A 27,465-nucleotide genomic window follows, 5' to 3' on the forward strand; every position below is an offset into this window, starting at 1 on the left:
TTTCGAAGTGAGTTTAATCACGAGAAATGTGAATTTTCAAATTCTGAACAAATTTGGGGCTTAAAACCTTGAAAAGTGGGGCTGACGGGTATTGTGGGCCGCGACGTAGAATCACCTACAAAAGCAAAGACCCACAGGACATGCGATCAGGTCGAACATGACGTGTGCCGGGTTGACAATCTTCAAAGAGGTTATGGATGGAAAAAAAACTATTAGGAAATACTTGGTTCTCAGGCCAAAAGTGTACATCTGGTTGGTCATTTCAAGCCCGAGAAGTGCCGTTTCCGGTGATCTGGGGGGTATCAAAACCAGAAATTTTCTTGTACGCTGCGCGCCAACCGATGGTGGCGCTCCGCTTAGATAGTAATTCGCGCCCCCCGGGTTAGAAAATCCTGGATACGCGCCTGCTTATATATAAACCATTCGCGGTCAATCAGGTACGACTAAAGTTGTGAATTGAATTAGCAGGTGGACAACGTAAGGTCTCCTACACTTTTATTTCAGTACGGTACCACCGCCGTAACGATGCAGTTTTGAACATAAACATATATAAGTACGTAGAAGTATCAAGTAGTGTGTAACATGTAACCAATTTCTATGCATGTAACACATACTATGTCGAGCTAACTTCGTCTCCAGTTATAAGTTTACGCTACAACTTAGTACAACGGTGGGCAAGGTTTGTATCAGTAATACTAGTATACCTCTATGAATTTTCATCTCACTTATCTTGTACAGTATTAGATCGTTACAGTACTACTATTCTCTTAGATAAGGCTGTATTGCATCCTATGGCTATGACACTGAGAATACTGAATGGCATCCAAACCTTTATATCGTTCATGAAATTATTAGAAAATGGCATTGTAAACCATTGGTAGTAGTTGCGCGAAAGGTTACAATTAATTGGCAAGGTGCAATAGACCTAGGCCTAGGGCCTAGGTTATACTTATAGGTCCAGGGGATAGTTAGAGTACAAGTTTTGCGTGGCAGTTTTGAAGGCTATGAACTTTGTCTCTTATTAAAAAAGTCTTTGGGTTCTGTATACCAAAAACGTTATGCATCTTTCCATAGTAATTTGCAAAAAATCTTGTGAGATTTTTCCATCGAATTACAGTGTATACAGAAATGACCGCTCTACCAAGGGCGGAGGTGTTTTTGTTTCTACAGAAGGGAAAATACCTTCATGTGAGCAATTAGACCTAATCGCGGACTGTAGGGTTGAATAGGCTAGGATAAGACTTCAGGGAAAGAAAAATCTCTATGTTGGGGCTTTTTATATGCCCCATAGGTCTCTTCGTGACATCCAAAGTTTGAATTCCTCTCTTACCAAACTCTCTGATGGGCATTTCAAGAACATTATTCTCTCGGGAGATTTCAACTGCCATGATATTGATTGGCATAACAACTGTCTCAGACCCAATGCCCAGGATAGGGAGGTCCAGCAAGCTCTTTTAGATCTTGCTAATAATCATGAACTGGTCCAAGTTCACGACCTGCCAACTAGAGGTGCAAGTAGACTAGATCTTGTGTTCACCAACAATCCTACACTGATCAAGTCCTCTATGAATATCCCAGGTATATCTGACCATGACATCCTGGTCACCGACTCTGTCTTGAAGCCTACTTACGTCAAACAGAAGCGTAGGAAGGTCTTTGTTTATTCTAAAGCTAACTGGGCTGAGATCAAAATAGATGCTAATTCCATTAGTACTCACATAACTAAGCTTTATAATGATGGTACTGACATTGTGGAACTCTGGGAGACATTTAAAACTTCTATTTTGCAGTCTATTGCAAAACATGTCCCTTCTAAGACCAGTAAACCAAAAGGTCAATTGCCCTGGCTCAACCGCAACTTGAGAAGATTGCTCAGACAAAAGCAAAACCTTTATAATCAAGCAAAACTAACAAATGATTGGTCTAGGTATAAAACGCACCAAAAGCTTTGCAAAGTGCAAATGAAACAGGCACAGCAGGACTATATCAATAATACGATAATAGATGGAATTGCAAACAAGAATAACAAACCTTTCTGGAAATATATAAAATCTAAAAGAAGTGACAATATTGGGTCATCTCCCCTTAAACAAAATGGTAACCTCGTTTGTGAAGCCTCTAGGAAGGCCAAAATATTACTAAACCAATTTTCTTCAGTCTTCACTACAGAGACCCGTGGAGATGCGACCTATGATCCTTTGAGGAACTTAACTTCGTAACCCCCTCTTGTTATCACAAGTAATGGGGTTGCTAAATTGTTGGAGAACATCAATACTTCAAAAGCTAGTGGTCCTGATAACCTTCCAAATATCTACCTCAAAACTTGCGCACAACAGCTAGCGCCAGGACTTTCGCTATATTTTACAAGTCGGTTGTCACAATGTCACTGGTCAGCTTCCTGAGGACTGACGGAATGCAATTGTGGCACAGGTCTATATTCAAAAAAGGGAATGTCCACCTGGCTGAAAACTATTGTCCTGTCTCTCTGACATCAATAATCTCCAAGTTACTTGAACACATCATCTGTAAACATGTCTTGGGTCACTTAATTGGATCGGAATAACATCCTGATATCCATGAACCATGGTTTCTGTAAAGGATTTTCTTGTGAGACTCAACTTCCAGTAACAATGGATGATTTACTTAAACAATATGACAGAAATACACAAACTGATGTTATCATCTTAGACTTCTCTAAGGCCTTCGATACAGTTCCACATAAAAAGCTGTTGAATAAGCTAGATGGCTATGGCATAAATGGTAGCATCTTTAAGTCGATTGATTCCTTCCTGACTCAGCGGAAAATGTGTGTGGCTGTTGATGGTGAATTCTCTGAGTGGACTCCTGTTCTCTATGGTGTCCCCAGGGGACAGTTCTTGGTCCCTTGCTTTTTCTTTGTCATATAAATGACCTCCCTGATTGTGTCTTGTCACAAGTGAGATTGTTTGCTGATGATTGCCTTCTCTAAAGGCCTATAAGGAAACAGAGTGATCATATTGCGCTCCAACAAGATTTGGAAAAGTTAGTCTCTTGGGCTGATGCCTGGGGAATGAGTTTCAACTCTGAGAAAATGTTACTTGTTGAGTAGTAGAAATAAGTCAACACATATTTATAGCATAAAGGATAAAATCTTGAAACAAGTAAATAATAATCCTTACCTGGGAGTTATCATCTCTGATGACTTCAAATGGAGTACTCATATAAGTAAAAAAGCTGCTAAAGCTAGCTCCATGTTGGGTTTGCTAAAGAGAAACCTCAAACGTTGTCCTGTGGAATGTAAGAAACTCGGCTATACATCTCTGGTGAGAAGTAGCTTGGAATATGCTTGCATAATTTGGGATCCTTACCAACAAGGGGACATTAATCTCTTGGAAAGAATCCAACATAGAGCTGCTCGCTTTATTAGCGGTGACTATACTTCCTGGGAGGAAGGGTTTATGACTAGACTGCCTGAAGAACTAGAACTCCCAACACTTGAAAACCGTAGAAAAAGTGATAAACTATGTACTCTCCACAAGATTATGAATGACCAATTCCCAGCTATTCAACAGGATCATTACCTCACTGCCCTTCCCACTAGGAGAGGGATCATGCCTAAGCAGTTTGAAGATTGTGCTGCGGATAACATAATTAGGAATTAAGTCAACAATAATAGTAAAGCCCTTAAGTACATTCATTGTAAGACCCCCCAGTATAAGCATATTTTTTTTCCCTCTGCCGTTGCTGGTTGGAATAAGTTAAATGATTAGCAGGTGTGCGCGCAGAGCATTGACATATTTAGGTGTCGTCTGGCGTGCCGCTAGTGCTGTCTATCTCCCTGTTGCGCTTATGCCCTATGGGTTCTGCAACGTATGAAGAAGAAGAAGTAATTTGCCCATTTTGGGGAGGTTAAAACTAGTCACTTAATTAGGCTAATTAGTAATTGAATTCCTCATTCAAAGTCGGAAATACTTGTAAACATAATTAATATCTAAAGAATTGAATCTAGGGTGTGTATCTCATGATTATTACTGGAGGCTCTATTTTGTTATATGAATCATGTTCATTGTAAGGGAAGGTCTGAATAGATCTATGCGTTACTACCTTAGCTGAAATATGTTTGGAGTCAGTAGGGTATCAGTACAAAGCAAACTTCCATATAGTGGAAGGTTTTTTCCTTTACCAAAGATTGGCAAATTTTGGTCATGTTAAGAGCAATGCCAAAATGGGATGAGACAATGACTACTGTAGGGTAAGCTCAATATATTTGAACATACAGTAGGCCTAGGCCTATGTTCCTTTTTACAAAGGATTGAATTAGTTACTGACAAGCATACACATAATATGCAAGAGGCCAGGGTTAAGACTTGAGCATTAGTATTCCAAATTGTGTTATTATCCGTCATAAACCTTTCATCATGATAGATCTGGTACAAATCATTTTGCAAACATCAATTTAGCTCAGACATGAAAATGAGAGCAATGATTGGAAACCTTACAAGCATGATATCTAAAGAAGGGAAACTTCTATCTAGATATCAGATTCCTTAAAGATGCTAATAACTACTGTACACATCATTAAAACTGCAGTGCATTTGGACTATTGTTGGTTTGTGTGTAAAATTTAGAATGAAGTTCCAAATAAAAACAGAGCTGTTTGTAGGGTGGCTGTAATGGTATGCAGGTCTTCTTCAAAGTTAGTTTAGGACAACCGTAAGATGGAGGCACCACTTAAAAAAAAAAAAATGACTGTGGCTACATGCACAGTATTATGCAGAATAGGCTACTACTAACATTATGTACATATAAACAAAGGCCTATGTGTTTTTAGAACATTTAATGTTAGCTGAGGTCATAAAGTCCCCACCCATCTGAATCCTTGATATTCTTTGATGTTATGAAACATACCAGTAACATCTGGAACTTATCAGATGGAAAACAAGTTTTAAGGAGGACAAAAATAATGCTGTTAAAGGCATTGAAGACTCGCCCCAAACCGCATGCGGCCATCTGAAAAAGTTAACTTTCTGTTGCTTGCAAGTGATGTTTTGTTCGTGTCGCTACAAAATGCAAACAGCTGTATCGTTTATACACTGTGCTGTGGGTATTGACCGCAGCTGTATGTACTGACTGTACACTAGTGTCTAATTACCAACGGTAGCAAGCTGTGTGTGTATTTTGTAGGATAGATGGTGGTTTCTAACGCTTCTGTTACACCTCATTGGACACTAGGTCAGATTACTGGCATTAGACGTTTCTTTTTGCGCGAGTCTTCACACCCTTTAAGTCTGATGATAAGTTGCATATAGGGCCGCACGCCTGTGATAACAGTTGGAATTGTTTTTACCACTTTCACGCCCTAATGTTTCACTATTAAGAGACACCCAATTGCAACAAATTGTGCACCCCCACGATTCTCCACCCATACCTGATCAATTGTCATAAAATAACATCAAATTTGTGTTTGGGGGTTTCATCCAATTTAGCCGGTTGCTTAACAGAAAAACTGGCAACTCTGAAGTTAACCTTTAGCAGAACATCTGACATGATGTAATATAGATAATCTATTGAACAGTACTAGAGTATATGCTAGTTGTGGGTTGGGGAGGGAGAAGAGTGGGGGGAGGAAGTTAGTTTGTCAAAATAGGTTTCATTCAATCCACCACATCTTAAGTTAGGGATAACATCATTAGATTAGGTATTCAACTAACATTGTTGCATATTATTTGTCTTCAAGATACAGTATGAGTTACTGTACATTGTCTGTTACTGTGATATATAACTTAATATATTATGAGGCTATAATTGTAATTGTTCTGTATAACTAAATGAACAAAGAAATGTCTATATATTAACCAACTTAGGAAAAGTAGCTTAGTTTTTAGTACTCAAGGATTGCTAGGCCTGAGGTCACTATTTTGAATCCAGTTCTAGCAAACAATTTCTTTGCTATTTACAACAGTTTGTTAACTTTCCAGTCATACTGTTTCTCTATTCATCTCCATACAGCAAGAAAGAGACCCAAAAGAAAACTTCATGATGCTGGGGAATGAATTTTGGGATTTATTTTTTATCAGACCATTGTAGCAGCTATGACACAATCAGTTGTTGTTCAAGGTAATATATGCATTTAACTGTGCAATCAAAGCGTTAAAATACACTAAGAAATACACATGGCATATGTTGCATGTTATATTTTTGAATTCAATGCAAAGTTCATTTCTTTCTTAGTGAAGGGGTGCAATCAACTCGAACATTTCATTGAGATGTCAAAAATAAAGCTAGGAGTCATGATACAAATCGTATTTATGATTTATGCCATGCTAACATTTGTTTGGTTTTATTACAAGTAGTTTTTTTACTCTGGAAGGTTTTTTTAAAGGGTGACTTTTTTTCCTTTAAAGGGTGACTTTTGGCTCCGTATTAATTTTGATATGTTGTAATATATTAGAAATCTTTGCATGCCCTAATGATGGCTTTGGCTTCAGCATTAACACTGTTGACATTTTACCTTGAGACTATAATAATAATAATAATAATCAGCAGTTATCTTTACAACGCTTAAGTGACCACAAATGTAGGAGAAACCCGCAAGGGCATATGGATCTCAACTTACACGTCAGGTGGCTTCCAATTCAACATTTTAACTCAAAATTTGGAATCTTTTTCAAGTTAAAAAGTAATTTCAGATGGGAAAACCGTTGATTGCTTTTGGATGAAAAACTCACCTTACTATGATCCCGCCGGGTATCAAACCCAGAACCTCCCGATTGCTAAGCCTCATAGCTTCAAATGCCACCGCCTTTATCCACTCGACCACAGCCCGGATCAACAAAGATATAATCAAGTGGCCCCATGACATGACATGAGTCAAACTGACAGTTCCCAGACACATTTTGAAGCAATGACACATCTCCCAAATAGGGCAAGATTTTTTTTACCCATTTGAGGTAGCTTTTTTCACCAAGATCTCTTTCATATTAGCTCAAAATGAGCTGGGATTGAAAATATATGCTGAATTTTACTCTCTGTTCAACATGCAAATAGTTCACTAAATTGATTTTTTGTTCTTTTTCATGACAGTGGGGCAGTGTGGGAACCAGGTGAGTTTTCTCGGTACTTATTTAGTGATCTCCTCCAATAGCCGACTGTCATTTTGTTAGCCTGCTCACACTATTCATAACTGTGCTGAGTAACAGGGGATGTGTTCATGCCGGGTGGCTGCGCCAGGCAGTTCTGAATGCAGCCCAGCCAAGTTATTACTTGAAACATTTCTGCCCGGATTTTTCTTTGATGATTAATTTAACAACTTTTACCATTACCAAAACTGGGGAGAATACTTGACACAGAAGTTAACTCCGGAATAGTAAAAGGATGCACCCTTTGCCATCTAAGCTCAGAGCGTGGTGGCCAATTGGCTTAGGCGTTGGACCCGTGATCCAAGGATTGCTGGTTCTATTCCTGCCTAGTTCATTACATTGTGTTTTTGGGCAAGATGCTTTATCTCACTTGCCTCTCCCCACCCAGGGGTTAAATGGGTACCTGTGAGGTAACTTGTCATTGGGTGCAGTATATAACTGCTGCAGACTGAAGAGATTTTCTCTGGGACAGGTTATCATTGACCAGGGGTAATATAACGTCTGTAAAGCGCTTTCAGACCTATCGCTGGTGTAAAGCGCTATATCAAAATCAGATATTAATATATTATTAAGCATAGCCTACTTCATTTTCAAAATTTATGAAGGGGGGACCCCCACCCTCAGACCTCTCCCCCAGGATTTGGATCACACAACCAAACAAATCCACCCAGCACTCAGATATTCTTGAACACATCCTGACTTAATTATGACCCAAGTGTGTTACATGGCAATCCAGTCAGCCTTATACTGAAAGAATAGGGACAGGACTGGGATAATTGTACTGTACTTTTACTGTGAAAGCTACACATGTAGCAAGAACCAGAAAATTTAGTAAAATTTGCTGTGTAATCCATTTTAAAGTAATCCATTTTAATGTAGTGCCAACTTACCACTCACATGTAAGGGTTGACTCTAGACAGATTAATAGCAGATTCAGTCAAAAACATTTGCTGACCTGCAAGAGCTCGATCAGGCTTGTCCCTCGCCCTAACACTGTTCAGCATATTACATAACAGAAACTTCAGAATGGATGTTTTAATTATTTGTGAGAATGATGGCATACCCAAAGCGGCTTTGGGATGCTACCAAATTTTTGGTATAGTTTTATTATTTAATGCTCCAGGCATGTGGCATACCCTTTCCAAAATATTGTGAGACCCTTTCACTGGTATTAGCTTAATACCAATAACAAACAGCTAATTTATTGCAATAGGTTGAAAAAGTTTGGCATCATTGGACAATTTATGGCAGTTGAGGTATGTCTGGTACCTACTTGGGTAGTTTCTAACTTTTTTTTTTTTGAGCTTGAATTATTGTAATCTAAGAAACTGGAGAGAAAGTGACTTTTGAATTGTTACAGATTGGCTGCCGTTTCTGGGACTTAGCTCTTCGAGAACATGCAGCTCACAACAAGAAAGGTCTCTTTGATGAATCCTTGGGCAGTTTCTTTCGCAATGTCGATTCAAGGTAACTTGTTGCATCACTTTTATTGCAATGTTCCCTGTCCTGATTACAGAATTTAATAAGCGGTCAGTGAACTGGCTTTGCTATTTGTCTTTCTTGATTTGCTCTTAGAATGTTGCCTTTCTCCCACCCTCCCAAAACATAAAAGGTCTTACAACTTCCATGGTAGTAAAACAGTTGATTCAATTATATCAATGCAATAAAAGTTATTCAGGGAATGAGAGGGGGGGGGTGGGGGGCTCTGGTATGGAGGGGCATTCATGAGTGCTCTGGTTTGGGGTTGTCATTGATGGGTGCTCTGATAGAGGGTGTAATTTGTGAATGCTCTGGTGTGGGGTGTCGTTCGTGGGTGCTCTGGTGTGGGGTGTCATTCATGAGTGCTCTGGTGTGGGGTGTCATTCATAAGTGCTCTGGTGTGGGATGTCATTCATAGGTGCTCTGGTGTGTGATGTCATTCATGGGTGCTCTGATGTGGGATGTCATTTGTGGGTGCTCTGGTAGAGGGTGTAATTTGTGAATGCTCTGGTGTGGGGTGTCGTTCGTGGGTGCTCTGGTGTGGGGTGTCATTCATGAGTGCTCTGGTGTGGGGTGTCATTCATAAGTGCTCTGGTGTGGGATGTCATTCATAGGTGCTCTGGTGTGTGATGTCATTCATGGGTGCTCTGATGTGGGATGTCATTTGTGGGTGCTCTGGTGTGGGTGCTCTGGTGTAGGATGTCATTTATAGGTGCTCTGGTGTGGGGTGTCATTCATAGGTGCCCTGGTGTGGGATGTCATTCATAGGTGCTCTGGTGTGTGATGTCATTTGTGGGTGCTCTGGTGTGGGATGTCATTTGTGGGTGCTCTGGTGTGGGTGCTCTGGTGTAGTGTGTCATTAATAGGTGCTCTGATGTGGGGTGTCATTGGTGGGTGCTCTGGTGTGGGGTGTCATTCATGGTTGCTCTGGTGTGGGGTGTCATTCATGGGTGGTCTGTTGTGGGGTGTCATTCATGGGTGCTCTGGTGTGGGGTGTCATTCATAGGTGCTCTGGTGTGGGGTGTCATTCATGGGTGCTCTGGTGTGGGGTGTCATTCATGGGTTCTCTGGTGTGGGGTGTCATTCGTGGGTGCTCTGTTGTGGGGTGTCATTCATGGGTGCTCTGGTGTGGGGTGTCATTCATGGGTGCTCTGGTGTGGGGTGTCATTCATAGGTGCTCTGGTGTGGGGTGTCATACATGGGTGCTCTGGTGTGGGGTGTCATTCATAGGTGCTCTGGTGTGGGATGTAATTTATGGGTGCTCTGATGTAGGGTGTCATTCATGGGTGCTCTGGTGTGGGGTGTCATTCGTGGGTGCTCTGGTGTGGGGTGTCATTAATGGGTGCTCCGATGTGGAATGTCATTCGTGAATACTCTGCTGTGGGATGTCATTTATAGGTGCTCTGGTGTGGGGTGTCATTCATGGGTGCTCTGGTGTGGGGTGTCATTCGTGGGTGCTCTGTTGTGGGGTGTCATTCATGGGTGCTCTGCTGTGGGGTGTCATTCATGGGTGCTCTGCTGTGGGGTGTCATTCATGGTTGCTCTGCTGTGGGATGTCATTCATGGGTGCTCTGGTGTGGGGTGTCATTCATAGGGGCTCTGGTGTGGGGTTTCATTCGTGGGTGCTCTGTTGTGGGGTGTCATTCATGGGTGCTCTGGTGTGGGGTGTCATTCATGATGCTCTGGTGTGGGGTGTCATTCATAGGTGCTCTGGTGTGGGGTGTCATTTGGGTGCTCTGGTGTGGGATGTAATTTATGGGTGCTCTGGTGTGGGGTGTCATTCGTGGGTGCCCTGGTGTGGGGTGTCATTCATAGGTGCTCTGGTGTGGGGTGTCACTCGTGGGAGTGTCTTTTTGTCAGTGTCTAGGTGACATACTACCGTTCTGCCTAAAGTCATCTTTCTACACATTCCTCTTTCTTATTGTTTTTGTCACTTGGGTCTGTTTTTTTTTCCTTTCTTGTTTGGTCATCAACAGATATGCTAATCCTCCTGATCTCGGAGTCGGTGAAGGCAAGAATAAGATATCCTCGTTGAAGGCCAGGGTGAGTTAATATCAGTAGAGTGGTACACTCTTGTAATCAGCAGAAATTTCAAGTTTCTCTTGGATCCCCAGTTGCCTTATTCTTTTCATATTTAGTTTTCTAGACTAATGTAAAATGAAAAAATTTAGTGAAAGGATGACTTTCTCCTAATGCAGCTGATGTCACTGTCTTCTAATTAAATCTTAAAGAATACCAAACATTCAAAAACCTGCTTCTGATTGGCTGTTCACCAGGACATAGACATTTTGGCAATCTGCTTATACAGTTTGACAGGGAGGAAAAATTTGCATAATAGTTGCCTCTGTTTGGCTGTATCACTCACATTAAACAGGGAATTATATTGTGTAGCAGTTTTGAAGGCTCTGTACTTTGTCCCATGTAAACTACTATTGCCCCCTGTGTACAAAAACTGCTATGCATATTTGCACTGTAATTAAGTTTACATAGTAATTTGTTAATTTTGCATAGCATTCTGCGATGCGACATCCACTCTCTTCATCCATTCCACCACAGAATTGGTATAAACACTGTAATATCGTCACACTTTTTTCTGATTTTTACAGGCCGTGCTGGTTGACATGGAAGAAGGAGTTGTTAATGAGCTGCTCTCTGGGTCGCTTCGAGATGTGTTTGATCATCAACAGATGCTTACAGATGTCTCGGGATGTGGCAATAACTGGTGCGTCTTACCTTATGTTTTTTATATTTCTTTGGCAATAGTTGTCATATTCAGTGTTGAAGTTGCCGCAACCTGCGAGAGTTTGTGGCAAGGGCTTCGTTAACACCATTTCAATATTTCAATTACTGGTGTGTCTTTCCTTAAATTTTGGTTCACTGTCGTATTCAGTGTGGAAGTTGCTGGAATCTGCCATAGTTTTTGTCAAGGGCTACATTAACACCATTTCAATCTTCATACACATGTGAATGGTATAGATTGTTGGGGGTTTCAACCACTGATGTAATAATTACTGTTTCAAACTCATGGTCATGACTATATAGTAGCATTTACATTGCTTGAAATAGGGCTGGAATTCTGTCTTATGAACAGTAACAGCATTTTTACAGTATTCCAGTTAACAAGGCAGTGGGACTCAAAATGTTTGGCATTATGTCTTATGGACATCATATTTATAGTACCTTTTAAACAGGGCTAAGGGTCTCAGAATGTATGGAATTCTGTACAATAAACAGTAACATTAATTTACTGTATTCCTGTAAATAGGGCTGTTGGCCACAAGATGTATCAATTTCAGCATCATACACATATGACATGGCTACAGTACACAAGGCCGTGGACCATCATCTGTGTTGATTTCTATATTGTGAACAGGCTTGCTGGTCACTTCGCCCAACAACCATTTCGCCCAACCAGCCTGGTCATTTCGCCCAACCAGCCTGGTTATTTCGCCCAACCAACATGGTCATTTCGCCCAACCTTGTTGGTCATTTCGCCCAACCTTTTTTTACGTTTCTTTACTAAAGTTATACAAACTAAAGGACTTCAAGTTTCCTTAATATTCGAACATTTACTATCAAACCTATCAAACCTAACCCCTAAAACACTGATCCATCCTCAAGTTTCCTTAATATTCGGTTCGTATCCCGTAACGTTAACAATTCCTGAACGTTTCCTTTTGAAGTATAATATTTAATCAAGGTTGGGCGAAATGACCAGGGTGGTTGGGCGAAAAGACCTGGCTGGTTGGGCGAAATGACCAGGCTGGTTGGGCAAAATGACCAGGCTGGTTGGGCGAAATGACCAGCCTGGTTGGGTGAAATGGTAAGGTTGGGCGAATGGCAGTTGGGGAAATGGTTGTTGGGCGAAGTGACCTGCTTCCGTGAACAGTAACGTCTGTTGTATGTCTGTAAGAGCAGTGGGACACATAGTGGGTAGATTTCAATATCCTGAATTTTAACAATTATTGTATTTCTTCAAACAGGGCGGTGGGCCACAAACTGTATGGCTTTCAATATCAAGAGCAACTGACGGAGACTATTCGATTAGCCGCAGAGCATTGTGATTGCCTGCAATGTTTCTTTCTGATTCATTCAATGGGCGGAGGTGAGTAGAAAAATTGGAATTTTGGGAAAATCTATGCTACAAAATGCCCAATGGGTGGGTGAAACTGTTAAAGAGCCCGTAAGTTATTTACACTTCAAAAAGTTCCATTCACACTGCTCAGAGAATGAGCTATGTATTTTGACCATAGCTGTTTGTAACCCAAAAGTCAAAGTAAAAACCACCCACCCCTTAGAACAGAGGTAACCCTTGTCACAAGGATAGAACAGTAGTTTGTGCTTGGTTAATATGAATGCTGCATAATTGTGCATGTTTATAGTGTAAGAGATGAAGTTTCAATATGAAGGATTGGGCCATTGTTTCATCAAAGCTCCCCTTATGCATTCAATCTTCTTCAGTACTATCGTGTGGTTAATAGTAATACAATCACTATGTTGATGTACTTTCTTGCCCAACTTTTGGCCAAGTCACAGAGATTGAGCGTATAAAAAATTCAAACCAAAACAAAAGTGTCTTATTCGTTGTTATTGTTTTGGTAGAGAAGGAAAGCATACCTCCGATTAATGCTTTCATCTGGACCAAAACACTATCAAAGAACGGGACATCATTCTTTCAAAGTTGGCTCCATCTCTGTGAACGGGTCAAATTATTTGGGAGAAAGTACGTCACCATGATTGTGTGATTATTTACAACACAATAGTACCGTCAACAATTGTAGAGTGACTGATCTGTTTAGTTTGTGTTTATAATGGAATGGATTATGGGGCTTTAAGTATGGTCATGTTATTGTGATGTTAACTACCCACCTGTATGTTACGTTAACTACCCACCTGTATGTTACGTTAACTACCCACCTGTATGTTACGTTAACTACCCACCTGTATGTTACGTTAACTACCCACCTGTATGTTACGTTAACTACCCACCTGTATGTTACGTTAACTACCCACCTGTATGTTACGTTAACTACCCACCTGTAAGATATGTTAACTCCCCAACTGTATGTTACGTTAACTACCCACCTGTATGTTACGTTAACTACCCACCTGTATGTTACGTTAACTACCCACCTGTATGTTATGTTAACTCCCCAACTGTATGTTACGTTAACTACCCACCTGTATGTTATGTTAACTACCCACCTGTATGTTACATTAACTACCCACCTGTATGTTACATTAACTACCCACCTGTATGTTACGTTAACAACCCACCTGTATGTTACGTTAACTACCCACCTGTATGTTATGTTAACTACCCACCTGTATGTTAACTACCCACCTATTTGTTACGTTAATGATGTCTAATTGTGTGTTACATATCTTGTCATCTGTCAGTGTGTGTTTTGTAATAGAGAGGTTCATACATCAAATTCCTGAATAAAACTACAGCATGTTTTTATCTTGTTGTCATCAGCCTAATCTGTAACACTCCGAACCCAGACTGCTACTCTTCGATCCCTGCTGTGTCCCTGCCCTTGACCAAGGACTTGAAATAATTAACCTAATCTGTGACTCATCCGAACCTGCCTATTACTCTTCGAGCCAGGCCGTGTCCCTGTCCTTAACCAAGGACTTACAATATTTACCCTAATCTGTGACTCTCAGAACCCAGCATATTTCTATTCAAACCTGGTCGTGTTCCTGCCCTTAACCAATGACCTACATTAATGACCCTAATCTGTGACTCTCAGAACCCAGAATATTTCTATTCAAACCCGGCTGTGTTCCTGCTCTTAACCAATGACCTACATTAATGACCCTAATCTGTCACTTTCCGGTGCTGCGGCCGAGTGGATAAAGGCGGTGGCATTTGAAGCAATGAGGCTTAGCAATCGGGAAGTTCGGGGTTCGATTTCCGGCCTGGTCATAGTAAGGTGGGTTTTTCATCCAAGAGCAATCTACGGTTTTCCCATCTGAAATGACTTTCTAAATTGAAAAGATTCCAAATTTGAGTTAAAATGTTAAATTGGAAGCCACCCGACGTGTAAGTTGTAATCCATAAGCCCTTGCAGGCTTCTCCCACATTTGTGGTCGCTTAAGCATCATAAAAATAACTGTTGATTATTTTTATTATTATTATTATTATTACTTTCTGAACCCTGCCTATTACTCTACGAACCAGGCCGTGTCCCTGGCCATCTTCCAATAGCCACAGTTCATACATTTGGTCTGGAAGTCTTTGAAATACATAGCAACGGGTTGTATTCTAAAAAGAAATACAAGAGCAAAATAGCTTAGTTTTGACTATGGATTATGATGATGTTCAAAGCATGTAGGTATGTACATGTTACTGACATAAACTTTGGCAAACTTTTCATGGTATCTGAAAAAATAAATTCCTTACGTCAAAGATTGGGCTGATGACGCCATGATCCACATATACGCAGCTGGTCCAGTTTAAATCTATGCTGCATGAAGAAGAAGCTGAATGATATTGTACTTTTCGATCTTGCTTTAATGCATGTTGAAATCATTATAACCTATAAGAAGAGAAGTTGCTAATATCAACTTCAGAATGGTATCTTAAAGTTGCGTATGAACTCTTGTAAACAACTTAACCGTGGCGTATTCCATTCTGTCAGTTATAAGTGTAAGAGAGTGTGCCTCTTGTTTATTCAGTGTGTGAGGTCATGCCCGCAGTTTCTTTCGTTCCTGCATGTGGCATGGAGAGATCAGGTAGCTCACTGGCATTCTAGATCTGCGTAGGGTCAGTTGTGTGACCGGATACTAGATCGTGTAACTCACCGGCGTTCTAGATCTGCGTAGGGTCAGTTGTGTGACCGGATACTAGATCGTGTAGCTCACCGGCGTTCTAGATCTGCGTAGGGTCAGTTGTGTGACCGGATACTAGATCGTGTAGCTCACCGGCGTTCTAGATCTGCGTAGGGTCAGTTGTGTGACCGGATACTAGATCGGGTAGCTCACCGGCGTTCTAGATCTGCGTAGGGTCAGTTGTGTGACCGGATACTAGATCGGGTAGCTCACCGGCGTTCTAGATCTGCGGAGGGTCAGTTGTGTGACCGGATACTAGATCGTGTAGCTCACTGGCGTTCTAGATCTGCGTAGGGTCAGTTGTGTGACCGGATACTAGATCGGGTAGCTCACTGGCGTTCTAGATCTGCGTAGGGTCAGTTGTGTGACCGGATACTAGATCGGGTAGCTCACTGGCGTTCTAGATCTGCGTAGGGTCAGTTGTGTGACCGGATACTAGATCGGGTAGCTCACTGGCGTTCTAGATCTGCGTAGGGTCAGTTGTGTGACCGGATACTAGATCGGGTAGCTCACTGGCGTTCTAGATCTGCGTAGGGTCAGTTGTGTGACCGGATACTAGATCGGGTAGCTCACTGGCGTTCTAGATCTGCGTAGGGTCAGTTGTGTGACCGGATACTAGATCGGGTAGCTCACTGGCGTTCTAGATCTGCGTAGGGTCAGTTGTGTGACCGGATACTTTATACTATACATGTTACTTGTGCACTGGTGTGGCAGCCAGTACAACCCATGCCGATACTGCGTGACCTTTGATGTTATAGGAGTAAAGGATAATAAAGAGGTACGTTTTAACTATTGCGCACATTTTTCAAATCCTGTCTGTTCCTTACATCTTCAGGTACGGGATCTGGTGTTGGCACAGCAATTTTAAGTCTGCTTGAAGACGAATACCCCGACGTGTATAGGTCAGTACGACAGATACCCCAACATTTATAGGTCAGTACGACAGATACCCCAACATTTATAGGTCAGTACGACAGATACCCCAACATTTATAGGTCAGTACGACAGATACCCCAACATTTATAGGTCAGTACGACAGATACCCCAACATTTATAGGTCAGTACGACAGATACCCCAACATTTATAGGTCAGTACGACAGATACCCCAACATTTATAGGTCAGTACGACAGATACCCCAACATTTATAGGTCAGTACGAGAGGTACCCTGACGTTTAAAGGTCAGTACGACAGATACCCTGACGTTTATAGGTCAGTACGACAGATACCCTGACGTTTATAGGTCAGTACGACAGGTGCCCTGACGTATATACGTCAGTACGAAAGATGCCGTGACGTTTATAGGTCAGTACGACAGATACCCTGAATTTATAGGTCAGTACAACAGGTGCCCTGACGTTTATACGTCAGTACAACAGATGCCCTGACATTTATACGTCAGTACGACAGATAAACACTTTACAGGTCAGTACGACAGATACCCTGACTTTATAGGTCAGTACGACAGATGCCCTGACGCTTAGAGGTCAGTACGACAGATGCCCCTACGTTTATAGGTCAGTACGACAGATACCCTGACGATTATAGGTCAGTATGACAGATACCCTGATGTTTATAGGTCAGGTCAGTACAACAGATAATGTAAATAACGGTTCAACAAAACAAACTTGTTCTGATCGTCAAAGAAACTTGATTTTATTCTCCAAATGACTATTTATTAAACCATTTTTTTTTCATGTAATAGATTTTTAACAGCAGTCTACCCTAGTGCTGATGATGATGTCATAATGTCCCCATTCAAAAACATTTTTTTTCATTTAATAGATTTGTAACAGCAGTCTACCCTAGTGCTGATGATGATGTCATAACGTCCCCGTACAATAGTGTCCTCGCCATGAAGCAGTTAACGGATCATGCGGACTGTGTAATGCCTGTGGAAAACCAGGTAACTCCCTAAAACAGATGCTTATGGCACAATATCCATTTTACAATAGTGTTCCGACTTATTGATCCCCCATGTCCTGATTTCTAATGGTGATTTATATGACATAATGTCCAGGGCTGTATAACACTGTCCTGACCTGTAGAAAATCGCTTAAAGGATTGGTTCAGTTGTCATACATGTTTTATGTTATATGAAAGAGGACAATAAAAGAAACACAATGGTGAAAAAACTATTCAAACAACTTTTTCGGTTAAAGAGATATTCAAGTGTAAAGTTTTATTAGATTGTGTAGAAACTGCTGAAATCTGACTAGCTGTGATGTCACATCCTCACATTCCTGAAAAGTCTTTGTTTTTTTCTCTAAATATTTTGTGAGATTTCATGACTTTCAACCAAAAGATATGTCAGGAGATCTCATATTTTTGATTATTTTATTTTCAATGTGTTGAATAATGTAAATAATTTTTAAAGAAATATATTCACAAATGTTAAGGAAGTGAGGATGTGACGTCACACCCTCACAATTAGTCTTTCTACACCAGTCGTTTTCAAAGAAATTTTGATATCTTCAAAGTGTCATATCTCCTTAATAGAGCATGCTATCATGGTAGTTTCTTCACTGTTCTTTTGTCAAACACCTGAATCAATCTTTTAACTCCTGAGAGAGCTGCATAAAACCAGGTACTATTCCCTTATAGAAATGAGTTTACTGACTGAAATAATATCATTCAAAACTAGTATCATTTAACAGCTTCGAATTTATTGTTATCGTTACTTTACTGACAGGCTCTAATTGACATATGCCAAAAGATATCGCAGGCTCAAGCTACTGTGAGCGGGGGTAAGAGGACCTACCCTACCCATCCCGGAGGGGGGAGGAAGAGAACCCAAAAGAAGCCTGGCAGTGGCCCTGCTTCTGGAGATGAAAAACCATTTGATGCAATGAATGACATTGTTGCCAATTTACTTCTGAACTTAACAAGGTTCGTGTTTGTTTTCTTGCGACTATATTCCATTCAAATAGGGGAAGCAGCCTATAGTATGAAGGCTTCATTTGGAAAAGCATTGAATGGTTGAGATCAGATGTTTGGCAAAAGTCACACATTAGACCGCAAGCTTTCCCCACTGACCCCTTGATATGTGACTGATATTTTAATTTGTGTAAGACGCTGTCTGTGAGTATGGGAAGCTTATGACATGTATTAAATCTATGCAATGTCCATCACACTTATTTTAGGCCTAGTGTTCAGCAACACAAAGTGGAAGTCAATATTTATAGCATGCACACACAGCTGGTCTAACAACAGACCAAATGTGAAATTCTTTGTCTCAAAGGGCAAACATGTTGACCCAAGTCTTGTTATATAGTAGTGAGGATAGGGTTATCTTTAATACCATGGTTTATCTGAACCAAACACAGTATCTTGCTATGGCCTGCCTGCTGGATGGTGGTAAGTGGGTTATTCAGTCCCCCTTGTGGGGAAAATAAAATAATTGAAGGGAGTTGCCCAAAATTCAACTAAAAGAAATGGCAATATGCCATGAAAGCTCTGAACTGTCACAGGACTGTTTACTATTGAGGATAATGTATTTGTATATTGAGGATAATTTATTTGTCTATTGAGGATAATGTATTTGTCTATTGAGGATAATGTATTTGTCTATTGAGGATAATGTATTTGTCTATTGAGGATAATGTATTTGCCTTTTTTGCTGAGCATCCAGATTGAATTAACAAAGTTTTGAAAATGTCCGTGTCAATGTGAGAAAGTTGCTTTGTAAACATTCTAATGGTCCTTTTATTATGCTGATCTTACTTTGAGGTTGAACTTTTTACCTTTAAATCTGTTTCCAGGTATCCTCTCTAATCAATTCCCTCACCCCTCAAACTTATCTGCCTTTTCCATACAATGGCAACTTGTCATAATTGGTCTGGAAAATTTGGTAGCCCTATTCCAACATATCTTGCAATGTCATGAGTTGTGTGGTAGTAATTTTATATTAGCCAATTAATTGCAGGGGTACTTTGCCATTTACCGAATAAGAATAGTGTTGTTATTGCATGTTGAGCTCTGCAACCATAGATGTCACCACTAATCCCTAAGCTTTTATTAAACAATTAACAGTGGCATAGTTTCTTCTGTTTCTAACAGTTCCTCCAGATTTGACGGCTCTCTTAATGTCGATTTGAACGAAATCTGCACCAACCTGGTTCCATTTCCTCGTCTCCATTACCTTGTCACTAGTCAGACACCACTTTATGCTCTTAGTGACTTAAGAATTCCTTCCAGAAGGTAACACTTTTTAAAGTTTTTTTTTCATTTTTTTTCATTTTTTTAAAAGAATAGTCCAGGTCAAAATTTCGTTTTGATATGTTAAAGAGGAACATAATCTAAGCATTCTAGTGAAGTTGTCACCTTTCGTATAATGAGTGAACTTTGAGCAAGCAGGTGTGATGTCATAGTTACACACTGATAAATAATGTTTTTTTTTTTTTTCCAGTCTATTGATTTGACCTTGGATTGGGTTGGATTACTAGTTTGTCTAAAGGGGATGTGAAGTTTATCAAATACCAATACCTATTGTACATTAATAATATGGATGCATCCCATTGTGGAGGATAAAATTAGAGGTACATATTAAAGGAAAGCAAAACATTAATTATCAGTGTGCAACTATGACCTCACACCTGTTTGCTCCAAGTTCACTTTTGGTACGAAAGGTGGCAACTTCAACTGTCAATATCTCAAATAAGGTACATAGGAATTAAATGCAAAATTTCACCAGAATGCTTCAATTATGTTCCTCTTTAATATATTAAAACGCAATTTTGAGCTGGACTATTCTTTTAAAATGCCCCCCCCCTCCCCCGCTCCATCTTCCTAAACTATGCAAAGTCACAAATTTATCCAACAGGTATAGACTGTATAAACTGAAGTATTCAAAGGTGGGAGAAATCGAATACCATAGAAAATATCATTTATTTCTTTAGCCAGTGCTATTATAGTCACATGGATAAAAGTGGTGGTGTTGGAAGCAATGGTACCTAGCATCTCAGAGGTTGTGGGTTCGATTCCTAGCTGACCAAAGTAACCTGGCTTTGTCATATAGCATCTCAGAGGTTGTGGGTTCAATCCCTAGCTGAACAAAGTAACCTGGCTTTGTCATATAGCATCTCAGAGGTTGTGAGTTCAATCCCTAGCTAACCAAAGTAACCTGGCTTTGTTGGACAGCCTATCAGAGGTTGTGGGCTCAATCCCTAGCTAACTTAAGTAAGCTGGCTTTGTCATATAGCATCTCAGAGGTTGTGGGTTCAATCTCTAACTGGCCAAAGTAAGCTGGCTTTGTCATACAGCATCTTAGAGGTTGTGGGTTCAATCCCTAGCTGGCCAAAGTAAGCTGGCTTTGTTGGACAGCCTATCAGAGGTTGTGGGTTCAATCCCTAGCTAACTAAAGTAAGCTGGCTTTGTCATATAGCATCTCAGAGGTTGTGGGTTTAATCCCTAGCTGACCAAAGTAACCTGGCTTTGTTGGACAGCCTCTCAGAGGTTGTGGGTTCAATCCCTAGCTAACTAAAGTAAGCTGGCTTTGTCATATAGCATCTCAGACGTTGTGGGTTCAATATCTAGCTGGCCAAAGTAAGCTGGCTTTGTCATACAGCATCTTAGAGGTTGTGGGTTCAACCCCTAGCTGATCAAAGTAACCTGGCTTTATTAGACAGCCTATCAGAGGTTGTGGGCTCAATCCCTAGCTGGCCAAAGTAAGCTGGCTTTGTCATAATGGAGATATCCACGGTTTTCCCATCTGAAATGGTCATTCCAAATTGTGAAAAATACGAAATAAGTGTGCATTGGAAAGCCACCCAATGTGTAAGTAATAAGCCATTTAAGCGTCTCCCACATGAATGCATGGCTGTCTATCACCGTAAAAATAACTGACTATTTGCATAAATTATACCATAATTTGCAGGAAAGAATCCATCTTGAACTTATAATTATCACAAAACATGTATTGCTGGTCAATGTTTGTTTTGGGGCAGGAAAGTAATTCTCATAAGGCCTTTCTATCTGTGGTAAACAATAGACAATCCAGCACAATCATAACTTTTTGAATTAATTTGTACTACAAAAAGGATGTGTTTTAAAGGTCTATTTTATCCATTTTTACAAATTGGATTGGTAGCCCACAGATCCTTGTGTCAACATGGGTTTTGGCCCACTTCCTAAAATATTTCTTAGGAGAAACCTCTGATATTGATTGTCAAAGGGTGAAAACTTACAAATGTGTGTCTGTTTTTTCGGTTTTACCAAACTCACTCATTTTTCGGGCAAACATCATTTGATTTTTACGGATCATCAGTGGTATCATCGCATGAATTCAGCACTATGCAGCAATGCAGAAATGTCAGGTTTGTAGAATGTGAAGTCATAATTTTACCCAAGAGCGCCACATTTCAAGAATGTGAGCACCATTTCATTCTTCAGAATACGTACATAGGCAGAATTACAACGCAAAATACTTGTGAATAGGCCAAATGAAGTCAATTAGTTTTTGAAGTGTAAATATTAAAATATAACTTTTTGTCGTCCGTCTGTCTGTCCGTCATTAGATTAGACCAGATGTTCAGCGATGCCTTCAGTAGGGAGAACCAACTCATCAAAGCGGATCCCAAGAACAGCCTTTATATCGCCTGCGGATTGATTTGTAGAGGCCAAGTGGAAATATCTGACATTAGAAGAAATATAGATAGGTCAGATGAATACATGTATATATACTATGCCATGTTGTGTTGTGTTGTGTCATGTTGCACTGTGTTGCACAGTGTTGTGATGTTTTGTATTATGGTATGTGATGAATTCTAGTGTTGTGCATTTCTCTGCTGTACCATGCTGTATTGGCCATATAGACAGGTCAGATGAATACATGTATATATACTATGCTATGCCATGTTGTGTTGTGTCATGTTGCACTGTGTTGTACAGTGTTGTGATGTTTTGTATTATGGCATGTGATGAATTCTAGTGTTGTGTATCTCTCTGCTGTACCATGTTGTATATAGACAGGTCAGATGCAAACATGTACGCCATGCTATGCCATGGTTTGTTGTGTTGTGTCATGTTGCACTGTGCTGTGTAGTGATGTGATGTTTTGTATTATGGTATGTGGTGAATTCTAGTGTTGTGTTGTGTATCTCTCTGCTGTAACATGCTGTATTGGCTATATAGACAGGTCAAATGCAGACATATATGCTATGCTATGCCATGTTGTGTTGTGTTGTGTCATGTTGCAATGTATAGTGTTGTGATGTTTTGTATTATGGTATGTGGTGAATTCTAGTGTTGTGCATTTCTCTGCTGTACCATGCTGTATTGGCCATATAGACAGGTCAGATGAATACATGTATATATACTATGCTATGCCATGTTGTGTTGTGTCATGTTGCACTGTGTTGTACAGTGATGTGATGTTTTGTATTATGGTATGTGATGAATTCTAGTGTTGTGTATCTCTCTGCTGTACCATGTTGTATTGTCTATATAGACAGGTCAGATGCAAACATGTACGCCATGCTATGCCATGGTTTGTTGTGTTGTGTCATGTTGCACTGTACTGTGTAGTGATGTGATGTTTTGTATTATGGTATGTGGTGAATTGTAGTGTTGTGTTGTGCATCTCTCTGCTGTAACATGTTATATTGGCTTGACTAGGTTACAGCCAGCATTGGTCAATAGAGCATGTATGTGTTAGGTTGTGATGTGATATGTCATGTGTTGTACAGTGTTGTGTTATACTTTGCTGTACCATGCTGTATTGGCTTAACTAGGTTGCTACCAGCATTGGTCAAAGAACATGTTTACATACTATGTTATTTTGTGCTGTGTCATGGTATGTTTTGCTGTTTACTGTAGTGTAGTAATATTGTGTGGGAGAAAAACTTAACAGCATAGATAAAAACTTGCAATAATGTATCAGGCTATAACATACCATGTTTGGGGTTTATGGCTCTTTGAATGTGACCTCACCAAAAACTATAGATAGAGGTTAACATATATTTCTGCAAGAGATACAACTGTTAGAATAACTGACCCTTAGTAGCCAAACATTAGGTCCTAATTAGTGCGTTAGGCTATTTTGTAAACCATAAATCATGTTTTAGTCTTGAAAATGGCTGGGATTGCATTCACTTAAAGGGGTGTGAGAACCAATTTGGATGTTTCGTTCACTCAAACATGTCCATCAGACATTAATTTGCTGGCAACTTAAAGCAACATTTTGCGTTTGGTCGCCGTTTTCTACTTTTTTGACATGTCCATCAAGATTTTTACATATATCAATCACAAAACAGCAAACTAAGATATTAGCCAAGTTTTTCCCTGCCAACAACATTAATTTGGCAAGTAATTAAGGATATTTGCAGATAATGAGAAAAGTGTCCACGACAAATTCCACAGTTAAAAGTTATCGCATACAGTTCCCCCAAACCCACTAGTTTGAATTCAACCAATCAGAGATTTAGGGTTTAGTTATGAGCCGTTGCTAAAAGTAGATTCAAGACTTTGCGTTGGTACAACCAGGGAGTTGTTATGGAACTCCCGTGGTACAACTGCCATATAGACTGTACACAAATCAAGCATGGTGTTTTATTACGTATTGGTCGATGAAGTTCGTAGTGTTTAAATATTCATATTATGGGCGCGAGGTTTATTGGGATCCCAACGGAAAATATCTTGGAGAAAATTAAAGATGGAAGTTGCAAATTTTTCGACTTTTATGCCACCATTTGATGTAAGATTTAAATAGATAAGCTAGTTATGTATGTCGTTATGGCATAGAAGAGTCAGTGAGGTTGAGAAAAATCATAGAAAAGGACGCAAAATGCTGCTTGAAAAATTAGCATTCAGCCTCTGAAGAAGATCTTGCTAGGATCCAAATGCAGGCCCTCTTACTTTTAAACATAAAATTTTGGCCTCTGTTTGCTCTCTTAGGTTGCGTCCATCTTTGAAATTCATTCACTGGAATACGGACGGTTGGAAGACGGGTCTCTGCTCCGTTGCTCCCGTGGGACACCCCTATTCTTTATTGACACTGGCCAATAACACCTGCCTCTGTCATAACTTTGGCGAGCTGAAGGACAGATTTGTGAAACTGTTTAAGAGGAAGGTAAAGTTTGTATTAATTAAGACTTGCTTTGACCTAGGCTTTAGTCTAGGGCTTAACCCAAACTTCTTTTTTCCGGTGACCCAACGTGCTCTTCATGTTTACGGGTCTTGACCCAAGCTTGTGTACTAGTATTTAGTAGTATTATTATGATTATGTTATTGAGTACAACTGACAAGAAATCTTTGTCAGAGGTATTCTTTAAAGGTCTGTTAAACAGATTTATAATATTAACAAGGAAACAAAACCTTTGGATTTGGAGTGCTAAGCAATTTACTGCATCTCGTTGTATGTGTAACTATCAAAGAGACTCAAAGTACTACCTGTAGTACCCCAGATTAATATTCTCTCAGTTTCACACTGGTTAAAGGGAGAAAGATATTCCAGCAAGGGCATAGGAAAATATGGGGGGGCGGAAGTATCATTCCGCCCCCCCACTTCGCAAGTCAGAAAACCCCTTTTTCATTTCTCAAGAAATCATAACAACATTCGTCATTTTACTCAGAACATTTTGGCAGAAAAAAATCTCATTTGGAGCACCAAATTGCATCTAAGGCAAGGTGAAAATGCAAAATTACTTACAAAATGGAGTGGGTGTTGAAGTGTGCTATATTGCACCAAATTGCATCTGAGGCCACCTGAAAATGCAAAAAATTTCCAAAGGGGAGGGGGACACCTCCCTTAGACCCCTCCCCCAGGCCGGCCATCAGTCTTTAACCCCCCCACTCAAAAGTACCTTCCTTTGCCACTGTATTCCAGAATGTTGTATCTGACCAACAGAAATTTGCCTCATGACTCACTCTTATGTTAGGGACACGAGCCACAGTTTGGGATGTAGTGCTTTCTCAAATTGAGGATGTGAAAAGGACTTGGTTTAATTTATACTTACACCTGATTGCAAAGTCTAGATTTTGTCGTCTGACTCTCAGTACTAAATTGTGTGTGAAAGTAAGCCGGCCTGACGTTTCGATGCAGGATCTTCTTCAGAGGCTGAATGACAAGTAACAGTTACAAAAGGGACAAATACAAACCTATCTGTATTCTGTGTTTGTGTGTTTGTGCATTTGTCCCTTCTGTTACTGTTACTTGTCATTTAGCCTCTGAAGAAGATCCTACAAGTTCAAAAAATGAGGCCAACTTACTTTTACACACATTCTCTTACACAGGCTCTTTTTAGTGGATAAGCACTTTGCTAACAGTTCTATTTGATTTTGAATTTCGAAACAACTGTCTTGGAATTCTCTTCAGCAGATGAATGTTCACGTTATTACCTGCTTATTAGTTAATAACCTTGTCGTCTAGCATTAGCTTCCAAACTTCTTTAACTGGCCACTCATATGCTTGTCATACTTCAGTTGTGATAGTACATTCAGATTATTGTGAGAATGACAGGCAGTCGTAAGGCTACACGTAATCAATATTGGAACTGCTATAATGTAATCAACATCCACTCGGAATTTTCTCTGTACGAAAATGTGTCTCTGTACGAAAATGTACGAAATTTCAATTGGCCGGGAGATGTTTCTCCAGGTGTAAAGTTAAGTTTAATCAGTAATAAACTGGCTAATAGTCAAGATAGGTTATCAATTAACAGATATATTTCTTACAAAACTTTGGTTCACTACAGGCACACATCCATCACTACACTAGTGTGGAGGGTATGGATACCGAACTATTTAACCAAAGTCTGGAATCGTTGCAAAGTTTGATAGAGGAATATCAACAATTAGATGTCAAACAAGCTGAGAGCACACCAAGGCTGCAGGTACCCTGCTGAGTAAGGAAGGGAGCAGGCTGAGTGCAGACCAAGGCTCTAGGTACCCTGCTGAGTAAGGGAGGGGGGAAGGCTGAAAGCAGACCAAGGCTGCATGTACCCTGCTGAGTAAGGAAGGGGGCAGGCTGAGTGCAGACCAAGGCTGCAGGTACCCTGCTGAGTAAGGGAGGGGGGCAGGCTGAATGCAGACCAAGGCTGTAGGTACCCTGCTGAGTAAGGGAGGGGGGCAGGCTGAATGCAGACCAAGGCTGCAGGTACCCTGCGGAGTAAGGGAGGGGGCAGGCTGAATTCAAACCTGGAATGCAGGTACCCTGCTGAGTAAGGGAGGGGGCAGGCTGAATGCAGACCAAGGCTCTAGGTACCCTGCTGAGTAAGGGAGGGGGCAGGCTGAATGCAGACCAAGGCTGCAGGTACCCTGCTGAGTAAGGGAGGGGGCAGGCTGAATTCAAACCTGGAATGCAGGTAACCTGCTGAGTACGGGAGGGGGCAGGCTGAGTGCAGACCAAGGCTGCAGGTACCCTGCTGAGTAAGGGAGGGGGCAGGTTGAAAGCAGACCAAGGCTGTAGGTACCCTGTTGAGTAAGGAAGGGGGAAGGCTGAATGCAAACCAAGGCTGCAGGTTCCCTGCTGAGTAAGGGAGGGGGGCAGGCTGAATGCAAACCTGGAATGCAGGTACCCTGCTGAGTACGGGAGGGGGCAGGCTGAGTGCAGACCAAGGTTTGTGTATGCACCCATCACACCACCCCTCCTCTACCTGTGGGTAGAGGCCTACTTGGGGAATGGGAGGGAGACAGATATATATATTTGCAAATATGTTAGAAAACTTTTACCAAATGATCTTAATGATAATGCTGCTCTGTGTTTGGGATTGTGCAAGATTGAGGAGAAGAAGAAAGTAGCATTGTGTTAAATAAAGACAATCATGCAATAATTATGGCTCAGTGTATTGTTTTGAGGATCAGCATTGTGGAATGAAGCAACGTTAAAAATATGGTGCCTCCAGCCACCCCCCCCCTTTAAACCCCCTACCTTGCATCCCTCAAATGCCTTGGAATAAGCTTGCTTGAGAAAGTAGGTCAATACAAATATCTCTGTGACATAGGCCAATGATGAGCATTGCATGGGTTGTTCCCATTTTCCTTCCACCACATCTTACTTCAGAATGTAGAGCATGGCTTGTGTGTGTGTGTGTGA

General features: G+C 40.7%; 1 protein-coding gene across 5 annotated transcripts; it reads left to right on the top strand.

Moving 5' to 3' along the window:
* The first annotated feature begins 539 nt into the window (after positions 1 to 539).
* Positions 540 to 26,657, top strand: LOC139984323 (tubulin epsilon chain-like). Of its 5 annotated transcripts, none has more exons than XM_071998194.1 (15): positions 540 to 679; positions 5,989 to 6,096; positions 7,063 to 7,082; positions 8,479 to 8,585; positions 10,574 to 10,640; positions 11,204 to 11,319; positions 12,581 to 12,702; positions 16,270 to 16,336; positions 17,220 to 17,340; positions 18,127 to 18,323; positions 19,494 to 19,634; positions 21,950 to 22,090; positions 24,327 to 24,501; positions 26,126 to 26,263; positions 26,631 to 26,657. In XM_071998194.1, the coding sequence occupies exons 2-15, from the start codon at positions 6,072 to 6,074 to the stop codon at positions 26,640 to 26,642; spliced, it is 1,449 nt and encodes a 482-aa protein (XP_071854295.1). In that variant the 5' UTR covers positions 540 to 679; positions 5,989 to 6,071; the 3' UTR covers positions 26,643 to 26,657. The 5 variants fall into 5 exon arrangements, with proteins under 5 accessions (XP_071854295.1, XP_071854293.1, XP_071854296.1 ...); XM_071998192.1 differs by lacking the exon at positions 26,631 to 26,657 and adding an exon at positions 26,579 to 26,605; XM_071998195.1 differs by lacking the exon at positions 26,631 to 26,657 and adding an exon at positions 26,421 to 26,511.
* Positions 26,658 to 27,465: the final 808 nt, after the last annotated feature.

The sequence above is a fragment of the Apostichopus japonicus genome, chromosome 17, assembly GCF_037975245.1.
Source record: "Apostichopus japonicus isolate 1M-3 chromosome 17, ASM3797524v1, whole genome shotgun sequence".
Taxonomy (NCBI): Eukaryota; Metazoa; Echinodermata; class Holothuroidea; order Aspidochirotida; family Stichopodidae; genus Apostichopus; species Apostichopus japonicus.

Excerpts from the sequence above, each read along its gene's own strand:
- LOC139984323 (XM_071998194.1), top strand. The coding sequence starts at position 6,072 with ATGACACAATCAGTTGTTGTTCAAG. Across the intron at positions 19,635-21,949 it reads TTAAGAATTCCTTCCAGAAG|ATTAGACCAGATGTTCAGCG; the intron begins GTAACACTTTTT and ends GTCCGTCATTAG. Across the intron at positions 22,091-24,326 it reads ATTAGAAGAAATATAGATAG|GTTGCGTCCATCTTTGAAAT; the intron begins GTCAGATGAATA and ends TTGCTCTCTTAG.